This window comes from Cyrtonyx montezumae, unplaced genomic scaffold (assembly GCF_038088225.1).
Source record: "Cyrtonyx montezumae isolate F1298 unplaced genomic scaffold, pur_monq_1.0 scaffold_7, whole genome shotgun sequence".
Classification (NCBI taxonomy): Eukaryota; Metazoa; Chordata; class Aves; order Galliformes; family Odontophoridae; genus Cyrtonyx; species Cyrtonyx montezumae.
In genome coordinates this window covers 35,563,567-35,577,955 of record NW_027072078.1, presented here as the reverse complement: position 1 = coordinate 35,577,955, position 14,389 = coordinate 35,563,567, and the positions used below count along the sequence as shown (strand labels likewise).

The following is a 14,389-nucleotide window of genomic DNA, read 5'->3' as shown; positions in this document are numbered from 1 at the left end:
GATGCTTACCTATTATTCCACTGTCCTTGCTCTCCAGGGTGGAGCTAGGGCTCCTCATGGTTTCGCAGGGACTGCCTTTGTTGGCTGTGGCTTTGCCAGTACAGCTATTGAGAGTTGAGCACGGGCTATCCGTGCTTGGAGATGTAGTGCTGCTTGTGAGAGTGGAACACGGACTGACTCCTTGACTAGCTATTGTACACTGCAACGTGAAGAAAAAGAATGGTTATTGCACAGAAAGCAGTACACTGCTGTGTGGAAATTCAGAAACGTAAAGGTGAAATAAAACAAAACATTCATTTTCTGAGTGAAAACTTCAAGAATAAGAAGCTTTATATTGACTGGCACTGGTCGTGCCTTAATGACACGATTTCAGATTACTATTAAAAGCATCTTACAAGTCTTACACATTGAGAACTTAAAACATTAAAAATGTAAGAATTCATGATTAACCTGAAGAGTTACAGTGAAAAAGAATTCTTCTCTATTAAATATTTACTTGCAAAATATATATCCAAAGTTTGTGTTAGAAGCAATGGAAATGAATTCTTAGTAACCTTTCCCTGTCAAGGAAACCCAAACTGATTATTTTTGGACCCTGAGATTATAAAACAATAAAGGGAAGAAAGAGATTGGTCATTCCAGTGTTTCAGTTAGCAGATGAACTTCGTACAGATGCCAGCTCCTTGCTTCTCCCTAGCTCCTCTACCACTGCATGAGGAAAAGAGACCATCAAACAGAAGTGCATTTCTTGGAGAGGAAAGGATACCTCCAAAGTATGCTCCTACTCTAGTAAACCACTGAGACATTCCCTTCCTGTAGCTCACTGAGAAAATCAGGAAGAAATAAGGCAGAGAGAAGCCTAGATGCTCTTTACATTCATAGTAGGATAGATTTAGCTTCCTGGACAGATGAGTCTATTCTTTTGTTTGGTTGGTTGGTTTAAGGAAGAATGCAAGATAAACCCACAATTGAAAAAAAAACAAGCAAACACACAAAACCAAATACCTACAGCTTGACTCTTATAATTCAGCTACAATTCTATTTCCTTATGGCTATTAAATAGTAATCAGTAATCCTACCATGGATTCATTTTTTTCTTCTATATGAGCAGATGTTGGTATCCCTTCTCCCAGTAAAAAACCCAATCTTGTCATCAATTCTTGTGCTGCAGGAGAACAGCTCGAGTCTTTGTCAGGCTTTGCTTTAGAGAGAGGGGTGGGAGGGAAAGTTGGTGAAAATTAGTGTTGGTTATACTTGGAAAATGTTACAAGAAGTAGAAAGAGTACAATCAAATGCAAGCAGCAGATCTTCTCTATCAGCTTCTCTAAAAGAGAAGTTAATCCCACATAGTCTTTAAGTTGTTGGTAGGTCATTCTCTGCTTAGCTGCACAAATCTGGGGACAAAAACAAACAAAAAAAATCCACCACCCTGCCAGGCAAAACAGAAACAGTTTAGTGAAATCAGCTGTATCAAGACAAACAGTTCATCCCTGGATTGATGATCAACACAATGACTAGCATGTATCAGCAGCAGTATGACACTATCAAAGCTCAGTGTCACACGAAGTCTATTCCAGTAGTTTTTTTTATATTGTTTTACATTATGTTAAAAATGTGAGAAGTAGAGTTAATAACAGAGATGATTTATAAACACTGCAACTAGTACTATGATTTTTTTTTTCTTCAATGCCAACAGTTTGGAATCACCTATCAAACTACACAGCTCTTCCCCAGCAGGAACATTTATACAGCATTTAATTCTGTTGACTATTAAAAAAAGAAGAGCATGTTGGCCTGTCTTGTCCTCAGGTATAAATAATCAATTTAATAAGGAACATCATCTAACGACTCTGGGAAATCTCACAACAAGAATTCTCCGTTACAGAACCACCAGCTGCATTAGCTCCTACCTGGCTCTGTAAAGAGGGAAAAGGGTATTTTTCCCCAGCTCTAGACTGTAAGAAAACCAGAGAAAAAGAGAAAACAGGGATTTTAACAGAACCGACCAGCTTGCTCAGTAAGCTTTACTTTAATGTTTCAATCTTCCTGAGCAACAAAGCCCACAGTTCACAAACATGAGTACTGCACTAGAACATCCTTCTGCATTTCACTCTGGCTCGATGCCTGCTTAAACACAAACAATGCTTAACTTTGAGGACAGCTTAATGTTTTACTCTAATATATCTGACTGTCCTTTAACCATGGCAAAAGGAGAAAGCCTACAGAACAGTGTCTTTTGACATCAGACAGCCAAAGCTTTTGCATCTCAGGATATTGCCAGGTCTTGAAATAGCTGACAGGGAAGTGTACTTCCTCTATAGAAATTGTCATTTTGATCACTCCTATTATCTTTAAAGTAAAAATATTAGAAATTAAAGAGTTTATTAAATCAACTATTTAATTGCTCTATGAACTGTTACAAAAACCTATTATTATTTCATTTAAATTTTAACCTCGTACTGGTTTGAGCAAGTGTTCAGCAATACAAATACCAGTTCAGCATCAAAGACAAATTCCAAGAGTCTAAGTTGTTCAGCCCTCCAATCAGCAATTAATCCTTACACACTACATTTCATGTTTGGCTATTAGCGTTCTTCCTCTGGGAATACAACTCTGCCAAGAGGATGACTGTTACAAGACGGTCATCTTTAGGTAAGGGAGATGAAGACTACAAGCACAACGTGGACCTGGCTAACTATAACGTATCAAGTAGGGCATAAAGGAACATCTGGAACCCAATGATCAGATACACACAATTAATTCAATGAAGGCTATTAATTTAAAAATTAGAAGTAGTATTAAGCACATGCAATCCACGATAAGAGTGCATACAGTTACTGCCTCTTCCTACTTAGGAAACTTTTACAAAATTTATAAAATGAAAAACTGCATCCAGTGCAGAGCTACACACTCTATACTGAAAATAAAAGCATAAAAATTCTAGTAGACCTTAGGCATGCACAGTAATTAACTTGATAGCACTTCGCCTGCAGCATGCACACATCTCCAAGAATTGAGACACTTACAAAGATCATGTAAGTAGAATGAAAAGCATCTCCTCCTTACTACAAGAATATGGCATTTGCCAAACACTTCTACAAATAAAGAATCAAATTTCAGTATTACTCTGGCTTTTTATCACTTCCTTTGAAATGAATGGATGAAGTATCACTGAACAGATTCTTACCATTTTGACTGGGTTCTTCTTGCTCTGACTGTTTTCTCAGCAGTAGAATTGCCTCACCTGGCACTCTAGGACTTTCCACATACTTGGCCTTCCTGATTGGACCTAGAAAGGAAAATAGCTGAATGTATCTAAATTTTTTCCAGATGTACCACAAATTTCAAATGTAAAGTGTCTCTCCTCAGAGACACAAATAACGTAGAGGAACTAAGACACACAGCTGCTACTCAAGAACTCAAGAGCTGTTGCAGTTTCAGTCTTGTGAGAAAAAAGCACAGCGCGTTTCTTGGAATGTAAACCAGTCTGCTTATTGCAACAAACCTGAGGCTTTCCTATATATATGTAAAGAGTGTTTTTCTTTTTTTATTTTTACATTCCAGCTTGTACACCTTCCAGCATGCCTCCTCTTTACAGAGCTTTCATTTTCCAGTACAACAGGAAGATAATTTTGTAATTAGCACTTCTAAAACTAAAAAGAAAAATACTGAAAGTAGATCATAAAATCACATAGAATCATAGAATAGCTTGGGTTGGAAGGGACCTGCAGCCCCACTCCTGCCATGGGCTGGCCCGCATCCACGTCCTTCGGCACCTGCAGGGATGGGGCACCCACACAGCCCTGGGCAGCAATACCAGGGCCTTATCACCCTGTGAGTAAAGAATTTCTTCCTAATATCTAACCTAAATCTCCCCTCTTTTAGTTTCAAACCATGTTAAAAGTTGGGCTCCCTCCTGATTACAAGCTTCCCTCAAGCACTGGAAAGCTGCAATGAGGTCTCCCTGGAACCTTCTCTTTTCCAAGCCAAACAAGCCCAGCTCACTCAGCCTGTCTTCATAGCAGAGGTGCTCGAGCTCTGTGCAGCATCATGGCCTTCCTCTGGACCCAATCCTCAGCTTCACATCCTCCTTTTGTGGGGGCCTCAGGCCTAGATGCAGTTCTCCAGATGAGATCTAGTGAGGGCAAAGAAGAGGAGGACAACTCCATTCCACTCCCCGCTGCCACCCCTCTGCCGATCCAGCCCAGGAAGTGCTCACTGCCATTCAGCTTTTTGTCCTCCAGGACCCCCAAGTCCTTCTCTGCAGGGCTGCTCACAAGTCCTTTTCCCCCTCTGTACACACAGCTGGGATTGCCCTGACCCAGGTGCCTTGAGGAACCTTTATTTGGTTCACTCATGGGCCCACTTTTCAAGCCAGTTCAGGACCATCTGGATGACATCCTTTCCTTTTGTTGTATCAAACACAACACTAAGCTTAGTGCCATCTACAAACTTGCTGAGGGTGCACTTGATCCCACTGCCTAGGTCACTGATAAAGATCACAGAATCACCAAGGCTGGAAAAGAACTTGTTACACATACTGACTCCAAGACAGACCTCTGGGAGATACCAGAGGTCACCTGCCTCCAAATGGACACAGAGCCACTGACTACAACACTGTCTGCGACCACCAAACCAATTCCTTATCCACTGAGCAGTGCACCCTTCAAATCCATCTCTCTTTAATTTAGAGATAAGAACACGGTGTGGGACCATTAAAGATTCTGCAGAATCCTTTGTCCACTGATGCCATCGCTCCACCCCAGAAGGCCACATGACTGCTCGGTCACAAACTGCCCTTGCAGAAGCCATGCTGGCTGACCCAGCTCACCTCCTCACTTCACACGTGCCTTAGCAAAGCTTGCAACATTAGCACACTAAATAATTCAAACTCAAGAAGTTTTACATTGCTCAATAATTTATCCAAATACTGACGCGTGTTCTGATTTTAAGGAAAGGTGAAAGTTAGTTCAAACAACAAATCAGAGAGGAGCTAGTAATGGTACCTGCTCTCATAAAAACGTAGCACACCTAGTTCGTGAACACGCTGAGTTCAAACATGCCAACTTCTATACTAAGGAGTTGTATAATCACAAACACACATTTCTCAAAAAATAAGCCGATTAACTTAATTTTGCAGCTTTGTGCTTCGGTTCCAGGCTATTTACAAACCCATTCCTTGCTCAATATGCTTCAGTAGCAACTGCAGGAAACGCTGACTGCAGAACTGCCTCTTGGCAGCCGAGTATCAAACTGAAAGGGAGCGACGCTGCCCTCCAAAGGCTCCCCACAGAAAGAATGCTGCTACAACTGCATCAACAGCTGACTGCACAATGAACTGCGGAGAAACCCAGGTATTACAGGCAGACTGACTGTGACACATGAATGCAAATTCTGCCATCATATATATACGCACATACACACACACACCCTGAAAAAAATACGTCAACAGAATTCTATAAAAATAAGAGCATTAGCAACTCTGAGTGTTCTGGAGAAGCGTAAACTAGTGCACAGTGACCCAAGGGAAAAATCAAGATACCTAAACTGAATGGCGACTGGAAGTATCATCATCCATGGTACTGAAAACGGAAGGTACTAAACTCAAATTGCTGCCTTAAAGTTTAAGACCAGACACTAGGACTATCGCAAATTTTCCTTAAGCGTCCAATAAAGCCACCTGGCCAGTTAAGGCTTTGGTAAGCTTGAAGTACTGACTCATCCAGAAGAAACAATATACTGTCTAGAAGTCCCTAGAAACAGTTATCAGGCTTGGCAAAATACAGAAGCAGAGGTGTCTCAGGGGATTTCCTTGGCTTTAGCAATACATGATGATTTTTTCCTCATTTCAATACAAGTTCTGGTTACACTGCTGAGCTTAAATGTCAGATTCTCAGCCATTCAACATCACTGTAAGAGTAGGAAAGGAAGTTTCCTCACCTGAAAATATATCTGACGTTCTGATTTTAATACAATTAGTCCACAACAGTGACTTAGCTCCAGAGAAAACCATTCTACAAGCAGCATTCCACTTTTGCATCCTGTGTGTTTATGTATTACTCCTTTTGCAAAAGCATAATAATAATGAATAGTCTCAAAAGCAAGCATACTGACCCCGTCACGTTTCACAACGACTGCTTCTTGTCTAACTTCACAGAATCCTGGACTTACGCTTACACAATTCACATACTATTTTTACTTCTTTTAAACAAGGAACCTCAAAGTTTAATTCTGTCAAATTCAAACGGGAGAAGATTCATTCGGAAGTACTACATAACACTACATAGCCCAGGGAAAGAAATGGAAATCATAAAATGGCAGCAGTATTTTATGGGATAGATTAATCTCCCTGAAGTCTGCTTGAAGGGCACTGAGACAAGACACAAGCGATCCACACTTCTAGAGGGTATGGAGGTTACATGTACTTGATACATGCACCTGACAGATCCATCAAGGATGATGCATAGCAGCTCTTCAAGCACAGGTTTGGGATGTGATAACCAAAGGTAGCCTCGGTTGTGCTGATCATTGTGGGTTACAAGAATGACAGGAGCGAGGAAGGCAAAATGGAAGACTACAAAGCCTGAACTTCAAGAGAGCTGCCTCAAGCTCATTCAAGGAAATGAAGGCTGAAGGAGCTCAGGATATTGGTAGGTCTTTTTAACAGCCTCTTCCAAGCACAAAACCAGTCCACCCTGATACTGCAACAAACAGGAGTTTGGCTTGGTTCATGACAGCTACAGTAAGGTATACAGGAGTCGGTAGCAGGAGAAAGGGAGAAATTTAGAAATACTGCTGGGCATATAGAGACAATGCTATGAAAGCCAATGTTCACCCAAAGGTAAAACTGGAACAAGAGCTCTTTCTGCTACTGGAGAACCACCAAAACAGTCAGGGAGTGGAGCACTTGTCCTGTAAAGCACTGAAACTGGTTGCTCAGACAGGCTGAGTAGTCTCATCACTGAAAGTTTGCAAAATCAGACTGAGCAACGCACTGAGCTGATCCTGCTTAGTGAGAATGCTGTGAGATACTGTGTTAAAGGCCTTACTGAAGTCCAGATAGATGACATCAGTGGCTCTTCCCTTGTCTCTTGATGCAGTGACACCATCAAACAAAGCCTCTATGTTGATCAAGCAGGATTTGCCCTCGGTGAAGCTGTGCTGTTTCTCCTGTATCAGCTCCCTGCCTTCCATGTGCTTAGTACAGCTTCCAGGAGGATCTGCTCCATGATCTTTCCTGGCACAGAGGTGAGACTGATTGACTTACTGCTCTCCTTCACAGACAAAGACCTTCTGCTGAAAAATTCTTCCTTATCCTGCCTTTTTCTGCTCTTTTTTCCACCTCATCAATTCTTTCATTAAGGAAGCCTTTGACTCCAACAAACCAGTAGCTTTAACTCTGCCAGTATTTTTTGTCTCTTTAGTAACTTAAGATATAGTTTCTCTCTTCCCTCCTTTTATAGTTACAGTCGAGGATTGAACCAGATCCAGAAGCACTGGTACTCTTCCAAGATCTTCAACAAAAAGCTTCCCCACCTCCTATGCAAATAATTAAAACACAGTGTCACTCACAGTAGATTGTGCAAACAGGACTGCACAGCCTTCTGTGCTCCAGTTCAGAAGCTCAGCTTACTCTCCTGCGGTTTTGCCTGCCCATGGATAATGAGTTCCACGGGCTGAAGTACTTGCAGACTGACTGGCAGAAAGGCAGTTATTACCATGCATGCACTGCAGCAAAGGTACCTCTGTCAGTTGTGCACATTTATCAACACACCTGTCTACAACAACTCATCTCCTAACACACAGGAAATAATTTCAGACAGATCAGTTCAGGCTCAACCCTGAATCCCCACCTAGAGGGGTAGCAGAGAAGAGAAGGGCAAAGTGCCTCGCCAGTAATCAGAGCAGCATTTCAAAAAGACAATTAAAGCCAAGTCCCTAGACTAGCAGTTTCTAAATCTGTTCTGAACAGATACCTCTGAATTTGCTAAACACTAAGGTCTCCAAACGGGAGAACTGATAATTACATTATTCATGGAACAGAGATGCCTAAGATGGAACAAAATTCACTAAAGGGACAGAACAAAACAGCATAGTACCCACAGTACACCTGCAGCTAACACATTCTGGCAAAAGCATTCCATTGTCTGAGTTATCCTGAAGGTACACATCATTCAAAGGGCAATTCTTTTAAAGTATAACGTATTTTCCAACTACTGCATATTAGATAACTAAAAGAAAATGGAAACTAACTAGAAGGTAAAATAAACATTCAAAATTAGCAAATGTGCACCTGAGTATGGAAAATATGTCTGACAGCAATGAGGAAAAATTTATTTTTATGCAACTTAAAATCATACATTAAACTGTTTCTGTTTGGATATATATATACTATTTAAATGTCATTTCACAAATCGTGTTTTCTTTTTTTTGGTTTTTTTTTTTTTTCCATATCCTATCTCCTGGATATACTACATCTATACGATGTAGTACATTAACAAAATTTACTGAGGATGCTCAAAATATTTTCAATACTGATTGCTTAACAGAATTAATTAAAGAATTTGCTTTCTTTCTAGAAAGGAAGGAGATTACGTATAAAACACAGGTCCGTCATTAATTGAATCACTTTTGGTGGAACAGATATGCCATTTTTCAGAGGATAACCAGACTGTGAGTGGATAAAGCAATTATGGAAGGACAAGTTTTGCCCATATCCAGCTGCAGATGCTGCTGCTTTTGAAGAAATGACAAGAGACAGTAATGCCTTCTGCTCAAGCAGTAGAGAAGACAACCAAAGAAATTAAAAAAATATCCCTCCATAGTCAAAGATTAACATCTATTTGGAAATACAGAAACAGCAAGGAAAGAAGAAACAGTAAAAGCAAACCTGTTCATTAATTTACATTGCTCAGTGTTATTCTACACAGTATTTTATAATAACTGAATCAGGAAAAAATATTTTTTTAGTAGGTAATGGGCTCAATAAAGGCTTGAGAAAAACTCTTACCTAAAAAATGAGTAGTATTTAGTGATACAGCTTTTAACTATTATCTCGGAATCCACAGAATGTTGTTTCAGTCTAGCTGACACTGAACAGAATTTCAACTCAAGGAAATAAGTACCCAAGTATATCACATTATATACATAAGACCATCAGCATGCCTGGGTTATAAGAGAATCAGAACTACAGAAAGAAACAAAGGTAGAGCAATATTTTAAAGGACAATTTTCCTCCCTTGGTTAATTGTCTTGGATATTTTCAAAGATGTTGAAAAGTATTAACAATACTGTTTACATGAAATACACCTCACCGAGTAGCAGTTCTGTTAAATAGCTTTGTCACATCTGAACTTCAGGATGCTTCTTTAACTCTCGTTGCAATCCTTGCTGCTTTCATCCACACTATCATGACAAAAACCTCCAGATGCTGTTTGTAGCACAGAACTGCAGGGGTCGGAAGGGACCTCATGGATCATGGAGTCCAACCCTCCTGCTAAAGCAGCTTCCCTGCAGTACATCGCACAGATATGCCACTATCTCTCTGGGCAGCTCGTTCCAGTGCTCCATCACTCTCACAGTAAAATTCTTAATATGCTTCTGAACAGAGTGCTTTGTAACCAGTACAGCTAGCATCCACCTCACTTCTTATTACTTAAATCATTTTCCAACAGCTCCAATTTGTTGAAACTCAAAGGAATAGCACAGAATGTTTCTACTGGTTAGGCATCTAGTTAGGCATTCATCCAAAACAGTGGCACGGAAATGCCAACGTATTCAAAGCACTTCATAAAGATTCTTCCCTCCTGTGTGGTTTGTTTGTTTTGTCTATTTATCACAGTGGAACAAAAAATTTTGAAGGTGTGAATATTGCTTCACATTTGTAATTAGGAACTATTAAACGTTTTCTGTAAGAGAAACAGCAGTCTACTATGCTTAAAAAGTGTGTCACTGAAGGAAACTGAGCTGCAAGGTTGATCAGATACCATTTCAAATGCAGTGAAGTTTCCCCCAATAGTAACAGAGCAAGGAGTTAGATCCCAAGCTTCACTTAAGTCTTCAGCAAAGAAAACCCAACACGTCTCCCTCTACATTAAAATATGAAGTCTTTGCAAAGCTGCTTATTACACAAGTCACTTGCAGTAAGAGACAAGACTAGAAAATACTTTCTGTGCCTCAGAACTTTGCCTGGACTGTACATACTGATAGTCAAATTAAGAATACATATATTTGCTATCCTCTACAAATTCTCTGAGTAAGAACTGCTCTTTAATGTCATGTAAGATAGGTTGTTCATCAAGGCATTTCTCAGTGCCAACAAAAACTACTTTTGCCAGTCTTCTTCTTAAACTTTATAAGCTTTACAATAAAGAATTCCAAACTGCTGAGTGCCTGCACAATAACATGGACAATTTCACCTGACACCCAAGCTTTGACCTGAATGAAGTCAACTGATGTTAGCGTGTTGGAATGATTTATATGTGCAGAATGCTGATAAAAAGGAACCAGATGGAGTACCTTATTTAGTAAGGCACACACACAAGTACGCGGTCATTACTAAGGACACAGACTGAAAATCAGTTAAGTTTCACATCACAACTTCAACAGCAATTTATCTATTAATATCTTAAATACCTAGATACAAACAAAATACATTATCTGTAAACCACAAGCAACACTCTGAAGTATTCCCTTAAAACAATCATTAGTATCAATACCATTAATAACATGTACAAAGAGTTTTGCAGCTGCTTCTTCTGCCTAACTGAAATACTAACCATAAACGATCAGTTTTAAATATATTGAGGCAGTTCAATAAAACTATTTGCTACACAAAGGAGAATTATTTGCCATATGAAACAATATAGTCCATTTATCTCTTACACAGTTTTATATGGCTTTATAGACCAATTATCTTTTTTACAAGAGAACATGCAAAAAAGCCTTCACTGTTCATTTTTTACTGACAAAGACCATGTAAAATATAAAATGACAAAAAGTGTTATTTCTGACTCAATTTCTGACACAGTGTAAAATACTACAAAGATTTTAGCTGCTCATCAATTTCGTTTTACCTGGGGACTTTTTGTTTGATCTTGACTGCATCAAGTAAGACTGGCGTGGCAGCAGAGGTGAAGATGGCAAAGACATTGAGACTCCTTTAGCCAAGTTCATCCTGTAAGTATCCCCCGAGATGGGCTGATTGTCAATGGGAAAATCTGCACCGTGGCCAGATGCTGTAACAGTCTGCAAGGCATTCTCTGGGCAGGAATCCCCTGCTGAAATAAAATGTTGTCATCCATTATGTGATATATCAAAATGAAAAACAAGTAGTTGCATTGAAATACAAATAGCTAATATAGGAAAACATTCATTTGCCATCAGCAAGTCAGCACAGTTCTTCTCTTCTCACTGTGTACCTGCTACTACAGAATCCAAATAGGAAATTTACTGGGAAATTTATAATGCACAGCCAATTGAGATTTTATCCTACTGTAATAAAGGGAGCAAAGATGGAAGAAAAACCTCACCTTAAACAAAACAGCAACTTTCCAGATTTCATCCTCAGAGGCAAAACTACATTTCTTTCAAAGACAAAAGTGTATCTACTGCTGAAAGATTTAATAGGATCAGTGTGATACCCTGAAATTCAATGACCATCTGAAAGCGCACTGTGTCCTGAATAGTTAGGAGAAATGTAGCCAGGTGACTCGCTGCACACAGCTAGAAGCGTCTCACAAAGCACTCACACAGAAACACACTAAGCTTCGACTGATTTTTCTGTTTCAAAACAGAGAAGTCCAGTGAAGTGCAATTTGACAGCAAAGATTTTATTTACTATCAGGGACAAACCAATATTGGCTCACAACACTAAGTAGCAGAACAAAATAGGGAAATGTGCTGAAAAGAGATCTGTCTAGCACAAGAAATGCAGCTTCAGCTAAGTCGAGAATATGTTTTCAAAACAACAGAAGACAATACATGTTCACAACAAAGAATCAAAGACAGCAGAAACACATGCAGAAAGTGCTGAGTTCTTCCTTGTCAGATGACAGAAACGTGTGAAAAGGGAACTGCTGGCATCTAAACACAGCTTCAGGGTTTTTTTAATATCCAAATTAGGATATTGCTCAGTAATTTGCACAGAACTGAATCAGTGTGAAACATAAAACAAAACTGACAAAGAGAGGAAAGAAAATACTCGGAATATTTTTTACATAGATCTGTACAGCAACTAGCAGCATGGCTTTAGTATGAGAATCCAAAGTAGAACTAGAAGAACACCAGAACAACAAGGAAAGCTGAAGTGACTTCTTTTAAAATAGTATTTCCTCATATCAAGTTTACTGTCTTATAGTAAGGAAACATTTCAGATCAATGTCCCTCCATAAGACATACCTTTCTTGTTCACTACTGTCATTCAGTTGCTGCCTTCAATTCTGAATGGCTGTGCTCCTGCCACGATCCACTACAGGGAGCTTAACATGCACACAGGGAACTCCTGTGCTGCATCAGAAGGCAAAAACAAACCACTCCTTTGCAAAAAGTAATAACACTTTTTGTCTATTCAGCTACCACTCTCTTTCACAGAAGTGTGCACAGAAGACAGGAAAACCAAACAGGCCCGAAGTTTAAAATCTAACTGCATATTTCCATTTTTCCTAGACATACTATTCTTCTCACAAGAGCCATGCATGACAACTATGTACATACATTCGTGAGATAGATGACCTTGAAGAATGCTATGCTAGAGTCAAACCTTTCTTGACGTTACATAAATGTGAAACTTATACCTTTGAAACCAACTTAACCCATCACCTTCCAAATGTTCTACTTGCTTGTTTCTCGTAAATTCACAGAAACACAGAACCACAGCACAGTTGGGTTGGAATGGACCCCCCAGCCCCACCGCTGCCGTGTGCTGGCTGCCCCCAGCTCGGGCTGCCCAGGGCCCATCCACAGCATGGGGCACCTCCAGGGATGGGGCACCACAGCTCAGGGCTGTGCCACGGCCTCACCCCTCTATTTGTTGAACAACACAGAAAAACTATTACAATATTAATTCCAGTTTTCAAACATACTTAAAAAGCACAAAAGTAGCATGGTAATGCAGGTAACCATAATGAGAAAATACTGTTATTTAGAGTTTTTAATGTTGCTGAGGTAGCGATTTGGGATTTCTGTAAGTATTCCAGCTGGAATGCTATGGAGCACAAATGACAGGAGACCAAAGACCAAAAATACTTCCTCCCTCGTCAGGGTTAACAAGTCCACCCACAACTCCCCTGTACTATGAAGCAAGCAAACTGCTCCTAACTCACTGTGTTCTTCATAAACTGCATGGATTTTAATTTGTCCTTCTCCGCTGCATATGAAACATAATGGAAAAGCCCTGCAAAATCTAGGGCTACAAAAGCCTGAAATCCACTGCTGTGGCATATCTTCCATCAGTAAGCTGAGATCATTTGATTATGACATGAACTTCACAGATGTTTTACAGTTTATTTGGTCACAGCATTTTTTCCTTTTCCTTTTCTGTTTTTTTTTTTCCCCCTGTTGATGATATTTTCCTGATGCTGCCAGAGGCAGGGCCAGGTACACAGATCACGACTCAGATTCTAAGAGCAATATGATTAAAACAATCACAAAATGTATACCACAGAAATACTCCTTTTCAATTATTTTCCTAATTTAAACTTGCTTTTGGCTTGCTGTCATTCATACCCAAGCTATTAAGATACAAGCCCTGACAAAGCCCAGCCATACTGGTCTCAAGCTACAAGGACATCATTTCCTCAATGAGGTTGGAAACTCTAACTGCTGCAGCAGAAAAAAAAGGCAGGTTATAATTAAAGCCTGGTTGGGATACTACAGAACCACAGAGGACAGCCATCAAAAGCCACCTGTGGTCCAGGAGGGCCCCGGGGCTGCCGGCTGAGGGTGGGCCAGCAGCACGGCCGCCTGCCTGGCTCTGCCTGGCACCTCGTGGCCAGCATCCTGCTGGCCTCCTCTGCAACGGACTGAAACGTACTGACACCCCTCAGAAGAGAATGAGGGACAAAGAAGAGGGGCAGGAGGAAGCCTTGAAGAAGGGTGACAGGGAAGCACCTCCTGACTCCAGCTGAGCCCAGGCCAAAGAGTCTGTAATAGTGCCAGAACGTAACCAGACGCCACGCACCGATGCACAAAGAAAACTTAACTTACATGTTCAGAATTTCAAGCATTTTAGCCAGCAGAACAATGCCATTACATTGCTTTGCATTTACATTATTACATTTCTGGTCTCTTCCTTAATGTAAATCAGACATACTCAGTTCTGGAATTCACAAATTTTCTAATAATGTCAAATTAAAACACAAGGAAAGGTCCTTCCAAATTCCTATTTTTG

General features: G+C 40.2%; 1 protein-coding gene across 5 annotated transcripts in view; it reads right to left on the bottom strand.

Moving 5' to 3' along the window:
* TANC1 (tetratricopeptide repeat, ankyrin repeat and coiled-coil containing 1) overlaps positions 1-14,389 on the bottom strand; it is a 67,627-nt gene that overhangs the window by 29,380 nt on the left and 23,858 nt on the right. For 4 of the 5 annotated variants that reach the window (XM_065750833.1, XM_065750829.1, XM_065750831.1 and 1 more), the window contains exons 3-6: positions 11,076-11,279; positions 3,188-3,289; positions 1,080-1,201; positions 10-199 (exon numbers count right to left, since the gene is read on the bottom strand). In XM_065750833.1, coding sequence (XP_065606905.1) covers positions 10-199; positions 1,080-1,201; positions 3,188-3,289; positions 11,076-11,279 — 618 coding nt within the window. The remainder of the gene's footprint in view (positions 1-9; positions 200-1,079; positions 1,202-3,187; positions 3,290-11,075; positions 11,280-14,389) is intronic. The other variant, XM_065750830.1, reaches the window with a different exon arrangement.